Here is a 10,142-nt window from a genome sequence, read left to right on the forward strand (position 1 = left end):
TTGTTTATTCATATCTTAAAGTGACACCCTAAAAACTGATTAGCAGTGCTGCATGTATGACTGAGACTCATGCACTGGTGACTTTATTGAAGGGGGATTGGGTGATATTGTTGGGGGTACCCCAATATCAGTATCTTTGAGTGTTTTATTTGGGCCATCAGTTTATTGAGAGATTAAATCACCCAGTTTCCTGGGAATAGGGTGGGAAAAGGATTCAAAGTTTAGTGAACATACAGTGGAAAAACTTTCTTTGAATCCCTCTATTTTCATCCCTTGCCCCCTGTTTTCTGGGTTCTCTGATTCCAGAGCCTCACCCAAGATTTGTATTTTCACTAATCCTTCAGTGTGAGAAATTTGAAGGTTTAAGGCTCATTTGGCTGGTGACAATCAAATGAAATTTTCTAAAACAATCTAGAACATCTGTGCATCCTTAAATTCCCTCTCTGGGGCTAGGTAGCTGTTGGCCACTGATATGCTTGGTCTCATGGTGCAATGCCATAAGCGTCACAGATCAAAGGAGGGTGTAGTGATTAAGATCACGGACTTTGGGATCAATCAGAAAGTCTTGGCTTAATTTCTGTTTCTACAATATTTTTGCTGTGAATGTCATTTACTTGGCTCTCTTAAGCTTCAGTTTCCTCATCTGTTAAAATAGAAAAAAAATTTCTATTTCTTAGGGTGTGAGAATTCAATAATACAGCTATATCATGTAGCAGATTGCCTGGCATATAATTAAGCATTCAATAACTAATGATGATTTAGAAAACACATCTGGTTGGTGAACATTGATTTGATTCCTCCTCTAAATGATTCTGTGGCTCTGGATATATTGTTGAATCCATAGAGTGCAGAAGGGCCATAAATATCATCTAGTTCAAGCCCTGAAATCTAGTTCATGAATTGTGTTGCGTGCTCCTCTCCATCAAGTGGTTTCACTAACAAGTGGTAGAATTGGGCCCAGCCCTTGAGCCTGTTACCTGAGCCTGTCTGGTAACTATCACCATATGCTTCCTCTAGTGAACCTCTTTCCTTGCCCAGTAAACTCTAATGGTGTTTTTGGCTTATGTGATAGTTGATGGCAGCCCTGCTTTTATTTCTCTATTATCAGGGCAAGGGGTACAGGGGCTGGATGAGGGAGAACCCAGAGTGGGAGCAGAGCCGAATTCCCATCTAACTTGCCTTTGGCTCACATGAGGAGGGGAGAGTTAACTGCATTTTATTGTAAGCTGCATGGTAGCCAGGAGGACCATGGCTGATGCACAGTTTACGAGTGCACATACACACAAGCATAGATGCTCATGTACGTGTAGGAAATCCCCCTATATGAGTGGACAACGGAGTACATGCCTGCCCACACCATCACTCCACATGTTTGCACACACACTAATGGGCAGGAGAAACGTGCTCAGCACATTTTATCATGCATCCCAGATTGAGGAAGGCCATTCAGGAGGGGGAAAGGGAAGATTATGAAGCAAAAAGAGAAATGAAACCTAAAGGTCCCGCCCTGTCAGCATTAACTGGAGTATAAGAAATGGAATTTGGACAGACAGACAGACTCCTGGGGCCTGCCAACAACCAAAATGTCCAAAGGGCCTCTGTTTCTCTGGCTGGTGATTGAGCTCCAGCGGCTTTATCTGAGTAAGTGTTCTCAGACCTTCCATCCAGGAGTCCCTGGAGGCTTGGCACCTCCCGGATTTCCATGGCTGATCTATAAAAGTGAAGTCCATTTCATTCCTGCATCCACTCAGCTTCTCTTGTTTGGAAGGTCTCTCCCTTTCTTTGTGACACAGGGTTTATCTTGAGACTGGTTTGGGAGTTTTAGGGCGGGGATATTTATGTTCATACCAGGAATGGTAATTTAAGAAGAGACACAGAGATAAGGGGTCAGATAACATGGGGAAAAGAAATGTCCTTTGCAGGTTTTACTAGCACAGTCAGAACCAGGGGAATTTGTTCTGCTAAGACCCCTTATTATAATCCTTATTTTTCTCTTTATTTTTAGGAGTTCTTGTTTGCTTCTTGGTTTGTTTTATTTTGCTGGGGGCCAGGTGTCCAGGTGAGGTTTACCTTTTCTGCATATTGTTTCCAGGTTTCGGATGATGCAAATGTACACACACTAGGTGTGGACCAGTATAGACCTTCACATCCTGCTGCTATACAGGTGGAATGCTCTGGGCTGAGCTGAAGTTGTATCTTGGTCATTAACTTTTGACACTGGCGACTATGGCCCTTCCATGGAAGAAATGATGGACTTGGAAAAGACCAGTTTTAACAATCCATGAGTCTAGAACTATACAATATCTAACGTCCCTTGCAGTTTTAACAGTTCATAGTTTCTGCACGTGAATCTTTCAAATGTGCTGCGTGAGAAAACACCTACATTCCACGAAAAACAAGCCTTTGTCATACTGTTCTTTGTGCCTTTCTTTCCTCTAGAACTCCATACATCCTCAGGTCTCCACCTAAGTCAAGCTTTTCCTGACTACCCATAGCCTCCAAACTGGTTTAAGGGTTTCTGCTGTGAGTTCCTGTCCTCCCTGGAGTCCCGCCATTAGAGAACTTGTCGCCCTGTAGTAGTTGCTCATTTAACTGTCTCTCTCCCCAGATACCCTGTGGGAGTTAGTGGAATGAAAGCAGTTCCTTTCCCTTTCTTTATCATTGTTTTTGCCTGGTCTTTACCTTGTCCTGGGACCTGGAGGTGTGGAGGGTTTGGTGATGCTGAAAGTTGATCTGGCCTCCTTTCCGGCTTCTGGCTGGACACTGACTGAGTGGGCTTCTACAACTCTATGTGAAGAAGGCAGCACCTGGTGGATGATCTGTTTGTTTTTCATTTGTGCCTTTTCTAAAATGACCATTTTAGAAGGCAGTGACTGCTCAGACGCATTGGTGATCAGAACTGAATGTGCTCTTAAAAGATGCCAGAGGGGCTTCCCTGGTGGCGCAGTGGTTGAGAGTCCGCCTGCCGATGCAGGGGACACGGGTTCGTGCCCCAGTCTGGGAGTATCCCACATGCCGTGGAGCGGCTGGGCCCGTGAGCCATGGCTGCTGAGGCTGCGCGTCCGGAGCCTGTGCTCCGTGATGGGAGAGGCCACAACAGTGAGAGGCCCGTGTATCGCAAAAAAAAAAAAAAAAAAAGATGCCAGATCAAACCCTTCACTCTGTAGATGATGAAATTGAGACCCAGACTGGGGAAAGGCCTTGTTTAAGGTCACCAGCTAGAGGAGGAACCAAGCTGGCACCAGAACCTAGGTTGTACCCACCATCCTGGGTAATTCCCCCAAAGAGAAATTGATTTAATACCAATGATTCCTTTGCTTCAGATAATTTTGCAGCTGGAAAGAGACAGTTTCTTATCCTATCTCTAAGATCAGAAATGCTTGGTTATTTGTACTAATACTTTATTAATTTCATGTGGCATTTAATACTGCATCTCTTGTGAACTTGAGAACTATTTCTTTTTTTTTTTTTTTTTTTTTTGCGGTTCACGGGCCTCTCACTGTTGTGGCCTCTCCCGTTGCGGAGCACAGGATCCAGACAGACACGCAGGCTCAGCGGCCATGGCTCACGGGCCCAGCTGCTCTGCGGTATGTGGTATCTTCCCGGACCGGGGCACGAACCCATGTCACCTGCATCGGCAGGCGGACTCTCAACCACTGCGCCACCAGGGAAGCCCTTGAGAACTATTTCTGAGACGAGCATTATCTTCCCCCTTTGCCTTATGAGGATAATGAGGTCAGGATTAGTGTGGCTTTCCTCCAAAGAACACAAAAGCAGTAACTAGCAGAATGAGGTTCTCAATGTAAGCCTGATGGGTGTTTTTCTGCCACACCTGCTTCCTTTTTTTTTAATGGTAATTTTTAATCCAATGAGTAATAGAGAGACACCCTTGGTGGAACAATTAAAATGTTATAAAGTTAAATCCCTTTTGACTAGTGCCCTGAACCCCAGTCCCTTTCCTCTGATCATGGAGCTGCTGACACAATGAGTTGGGTGTATGTCCCACCAGCCACTTTTCTCTACGTTTACTTTCATGTGTCTGTGCCCACAAAACTTGCAAACTGGTTTATTTATTTTTTAAAATGGTTTTGTATTTTATGTGTCATTTTGAAATTTCTCCTATTCATACGTTGATAAGGCTTGGAGTTTTCATGCCAATGGATATAAATCTGTCTAATTCTATTAATCTTGTACATTGTGGTTCCACGGAAGGACTGTGCCATAGGTTAGCCACTCCCCATATACACACTGTTCATTTCATTCACACACATATGACACTGCAGTAAACATTTGCAAATAGGCTTCCTTGCGCACCTGTGCTTTTCTAGAGCAAATAACAAACCATGAAATTGCCCAGGCTTAGCTAGGTCACTTGCATGTTGAGTATTAACCAAAACTGCCAAATTTCCCCAGAGTGTGGCTATACCAATTCACACCGCATTTCACTCCAGTTTACTCCAGTAGGCTAAGTCATTTCCCAGCTCCCAGTCTAGCCGACACTTCATATTATCAGCATTCTAATTTTTTGCCAATCTAATAGTTGAAATATACTGATCACTCATATGTCCTTGTCTATGAATTGCCTGTTTTGTCCTTTGCCAGTTTTTCTTTTTTTTTTTTTTTTATTGGAGTATACTTGCTTTACAATGGTGTGTTAGTTTCTGCTTTACAACAAAGTGAATCAGTTATACATATACATGTATCGCCATATCTCTTCCCTCTTGAGTCTCCTTCCCTCCCACCCTTCTAGCTGGTCACAAAGCACCGAGCTGATCTCCCTGTGCTATGTGACTGTTTCCCACTAGCTCTCCATTTTACATTTAGTAGTGTATATATGTCCATGTCACTCTCTCACTTTGTCCCAGCTTACCCTTCCCCCTCCCCGTGTCCTCAAGTCCATTCTCTAGTAGGTCTGTGTCTTTATTCCTGTCCTGCCCCTAGGTTCCTCATGACCATTTCTTTTTTTCTTTTTAGATTCCATATATATGTGTTAGCATACGGTATTTGTTTATCTCTTTCTGACTTACTTCACTCTGTATGACAGACTCTAGGTCCATCCACCTCACTACAAATAACTCAATTTCGTTTCTTTTTATGGCTGACTAATATTCCATTGTATATATGTGCCACATCTTCTTTATCCATTCATCTGTCACTGGACACTTAGGTTGCTTCCATGTCCTGGCTATTGTAAATAGGGCTGCAATGAACATTGTGGTACATGACTCTTTTTGAATTATGGTTTTCTCAGGATATATGCCCAGTAGTGGGATTGCTGGGTCGTATGGTAGTTCTATTTTTAGTTTTGTAAGGAACCTCCATACTGTTCTCCATAGTGGCTGTACCAATGTACATTCACCAGCAGTGTATTAGGGTTGCCGTTTCTCCACACCCCCTCCAGCATTTATTGTTTGTAATAATGGCCATACTGACCGGTGTGAGACGATATCGCATTGTAGTTTTGATTTGCATTTCTCTAATGATTAATGATGTTGAGCGTCCTTTCATGTGTTTGTTGCCTTTGCCAGTTTTTCTATCTAGTCTTCCCTTATTGAGTAGTAGGATGCCTCTTTCTATACTGCGATACTTGGGATAATAAACTGTTGGATCTCCAGTAGAAATAATTCTGTCCACATTTTTCATTAATTTACCAAATATTCATAGGAACAAGCTCATATTTTAGAAGTCATTGGTTTTTGGTGCATGTGTCCTGCATTGCTATCACAGCTGAGGTTGAAGACAATTTTATTTTTTTCCCTGGCTTCATGGGAGGCAAAATGGGCTTCCACAGCATGTACAATCTGTGAAACATCTCCATTGTGGCAAAGTAAAGAGACGATGAGTTTAGGGAAGGCTCCAGGTGGGTCTGAACTTGGAATGACCTTTCATCATGAGAGCAAACTTTGCAAAACCCAGCAAGTACCTCATCTGGCTTACTACCTGGACAACTACTAGGGCTCAAGCTCACCTTCTTCCAGAGAAGGATAGCTAGAAGTTGCTGCCGCCTAGGGTCAGGGAGGAATACGGTGCTACTGGCCATGTCTTACACAACTTAGCCAACGGGGTTAACAGAATTAGTGAACGGAGAGTCTTACAGGAGGGTACCTTGAAGAAAACAATGAGCAAAGAGATATGGGGATATATGTATATGTATAATTGATTCACTTTTTTATAAAGCAGAAACTAACACACCATCGTAAAGCAGTTACACTCCAATAAAGATGTTAAAAAAAATTTAAAAACAAAAGGGTCTAGGTACTCAAGAAGGAGCGGCATGTCATCCTGACACTCTGGAGCTATAGCCTGCCTGGTTCTCCTGTCAATAGCATGGTTTGATTGAGAACAATCACTGATGCTCAATTAAATCAGAGGGCTTAACATTTGCAGCAGTGAAAAACTTTCACGGATTCTCAAGAGATGGAAGTTATCTTAGAAAAGGCTGTCCAGTGGTCCTCAAACAGAGTGGGTGGTCAGTGACATCAGAACGACCTGGAGGCCTCGGTTATGTACATTTCCATGTGCCTTGGCCTCTAAGATTTTGACTCAGGGTTGGGCAAGAAAATAGGTATTTTTAGCAAGCTCCCCAGGCTATGCTGATGAGCAGCTGAAGTTGGAAAACACAGACACTTCATTTTAAAAATGGTGCTATGTTCTATTTCATATAGCTAGCATGGTCAACCTAATCACCAGCATCTTTATGTCACAGCTGCCATTCCAAAGAATTCCTGTGATTCCTTTCCAGTTCTCACATTAAAAAAAAAAAATCCACAAACTCCACCTAAGTTCACGTTCTCTGACAACAAACAAATGGTCCAGAGCAATTAATTTCTATCTCCAGTACTAAAAGGAGACGAGGACAATGGGATATAGTTCAACAGCCTGTCTCCCTGCCATAGCAACACTCTGGGGTGAAAGACAGACAGAGACCCATTTGAGGCATTCAAGTCAGTAGTAGGTGATCACTGCCTATTAAGATACACTGGGTAGAGTGCTGTTTTAGACCTATTTATATGAATTAGTAGAATTGGATTAAAGGGTCAGGATTTTCCATGGAGAATTTATTGTTTTGTTGAATGGTACTCAAGGTCAGAGTTTTTTTGATCAGCAAATCTGCTGTGGAGGTGTGAGCAGACTCAGGCGGTCAGCTGTTTCCACTTGAGGGATGGAGGGGTGTGGAGTTAGGAGCTTAGCAGCAGCGAAGGGCAGGCCAGAATTTGGGCTAAAGAAACATATACACTACGACCCTCTTCATCTTCCTGGAAAGCATCTATCTGCACAATCCCTGTAGAGCATATTTGAGAGATTTCAGTACCTCACAACCTAGTTTTCTCATCTTTCCTCACAGCTCCAGCTGCATCAGAAGTTGTCATGAGAGCGTTTCTGGGTCAGTCGGTGACTTTGCCCTGTATGTACTCATCCTGGTCTCCTAACAGCAACAGCATGTGCTGGGGCAAAGGCCAGTGTCCCAACTCTAAATGCAATGACGAGCTTCTCTACACCGATGGGACAAGGGTGGTCTCGAGAAAGTTGCCAAAATACCAACTTCTGAAGAATATCCGGAGAGGGGATGTCTCCTTGACCATCTTCAACACCAACGAAGGTGACAGTGGTGTGTACTGCTGCCGCATAGAGGTACCTGGCTGGTTCAACGATGTGAAGAGGAACATCCGCCTGGAGCTGAGGAGAGGTGAGCACACAGGGGCTGTGTCTGTGGATGGAGAGGTTCACGAGTCATGGGTCATAGCGTCAGTGCGTGGTGGTGGAGAGGCTGAAGCTGCTTAAGCAATGAGTGGGCAGATTAAATCTGAGACATGTTGATGACTAGAGGAGCCACAGTCTGGAGCAGATGCCTGTGGGAGCCAAAAATCCCACAGAAATGAGTGAGGAGTAGAGGGTGGGGGGTAGGGAACCAGTGAAATTCAGGGTCACTCTGAAGAGGGCAGCTGCTTCTTCTCTAGGGAATTGCAGAAATTTGGGCCCAGTGCTTTCACATCTCCCAGTTATCATGTGAAGTATATTGATTTTTGCATGTTGGCAAAGATTTCACAATTTAAAAAAATATTGGATGAATGAGATAAAATGTGTTGTTCATGGATCAGCTTCAGCCCATAAGCCCAACTCTCAGCAGAGGGGAAAGGGCAGGGGATTTGGAGACAGTCAATAGCAGTTTTCAGGTGATCTTTCCTTCTGCTACTATCAGTTGCTTTTGATGAAATTTGTAGCATGGTGGAACTCGTAACGATTTGAGCTGCATGGAGTGCAGCCTATGGTTGAATTATGTGAACAATAACCACTGTTCCTGCTGGTCTGGAATGGAGCCTCTCAAATTCAGCTCCGTGTTCAGCCTGCACCGAGGACTGAGGGTTCTTGGGCTCTGTTCCTAACTGGACTGGCTTCTTGGAAGGCAGGTTCTGGCTAGCCATGCAAGTAATAAGCTTCTCCGATGACTCTCATGTGCTCTAAAATTTGAGAACAACTGATGTGGACGCTTCTAATTGGAGAACTTTCACAAGCATATATGAAAGTATATTTTTAATATACTGAATATATATATATATTTAGTATATTTTTCTCTCAAAGCAACTTTGTGAGATAGAGGTATCATTAGGGTTTGTTGAAGTTAAATGATGCCAATCCAAGTCTTTGCTTTTCAAATCTGATATAACCAGCTCTTATTCTATAAAATATTGGTTGACATCAGCACTCTGTGAGGATATTTCTAAGTTCACTTGAAACTAATGATGTCTTTCTGGTCCATTAGGGTTAGTGGAAATTTGGCATATTTAAGAGAGGGTGGTATCTGTAGAATAACTGTTGCTAATGAACTTAGATTCAGATGTTTAGGGGGTGAGTGGTTTGGGCATGAACCAATCTTTAATATCTGAAAGAGACTACATTTTCACCCTATGTTACACTCTTTGGACTCGCTCTTTTTAGATTTTAATTTTTATTGTAGAAAGAACACCTAGAATGAGTTTCTACCCTCTTCATGAATATTCAAGTGTACAATATACTATCGTTAGCTATGGGTACAATGTGTGCAGCAAATTTCTAGAGCTTATTCATCTTGCTTGACTGAAATGTTATGTTTGGGCTCACTTTTGGTGGGATCATTCATTTACTCATTCATGCATGTTTTTGAAACACCTACTATGTACCAGACACTGTCATAGGTATTAGATTTGTAGCAGAGAACAAAATAAATACCAGCCATTCCCTCGTGGAGCTTACAGTGTACTAGGAGAAACAGACATTCCATAATAATCAACAAATAAATGTGTAGTTAGGAAATGCAACAAATGCTATGAAGGTCAAGTATGAGTGTGCAAAAGACATTGTTATTGTCGAATGCGGATGTCCTCCTTGCAGAAGCGTCCTTTTAGCTGAGACATGAGGGTTAAGGAGGAGTCCGTCTAAGGAAGAGAGAGTCTAGGAAGCAGTAGGTACAAAGTCCCTCTGATGGAAGGTCACTAATATTGTGGAAGAACTGAAGAAAGGCCAGTGGGCTGGGGAAAAGTGAGGAGAATAGAGTGGAGGCCCGAGATGGGAAAGAAAGAGCAGATCAGGTGGGGCCCTGAGGGTGTGGTTAGGGGTTCAGTCTTCATCTTACGGGCAAGGAGAACCCAGTAAAAAAGTTTAGGTAGGGGACTGACATAATTAGATTTGTCATTTTCAAAGATTACTCTTTGAAGCTGGACGGATGCCAGCTACATCTGTAGTGTTTCCCTTTTCCTCCGTCTCCACTTGGCACCAGACGTATCTTCTATTGGGTACAGGTCCCATGACCACGCGCTCAACAACAACCCATCGCTCAACCACCGCCACCACCACCGCCATGACGACAACCACAGCTGTGCTTCCAACAACTACAGTGGTGCCTGCACCTAACCTGCCAGCCACACCACCGCTTCAGATGAGAACCGCTGCTGCACTCACCACCACGGCAGCCACATGCCCTCTGACAACACGGGACTCCCTTCATGAGGAAGACACGATACTTCTGACCCTTGAGCCTTCCACAGGGGGGCCCATCCTCACTGCAGGTGCCTGGTTCAACGGACCATTCTTTCCCTTCTTCTGGTCAGATGCACCTTGGATCCCTTGGAAGAGGGTTCTCCTGCTGACTGGGGCAGCCCAGCAAC

At 43.6% G+C, this 10,142-nt stretch overlaps 1 protein-coding gene across 1 annotated transcript in view; it reads left to right on the forward strand.

The window, feature by feature from the left end:
• The first annotated feature begins 1,583 nt into the window (after positions 1-1,583).
• Positions 1,584-10,142, forward strand: part of TIMD4 (T cell immunoglobulin and mucin domain containing 4) — a 33,995-nt gene continuing 25,436 nt past the window's right edge. The window contains exons 1-3 of the mRNA XM_007447130.1: positions 1,584-1,641; positions 7,346-7,687; positions 9,777-10,043. Coding sequence (XP_007447192.1) covers positions 1,584-1,641; positions 7,346-7,687; positions 9,777-10,043 — 667 coding nt within the window. The remainder of the gene's footprint in view (positions 1,642-7,345; positions 7,688-9,776; positions 10,044-10,142) is intronic.

Source organism: Lipotes vexillifer, unplaced genomic scaffold (genome assembly GCF_000442215.2).
Source record: "Lipotes vexillifer unplaced genomic scaffold, Lipotes_vexillifer_v1.1 scaffold194, whole genome shotgun sequence".
Taxonomy (NCBI): domain Eukaryota; kingdom Metazoa; phylum Chordata; class Mammalia; order Artiodactyla; family Lipotidae; genus Lipotes; species Lipotes vexillifer.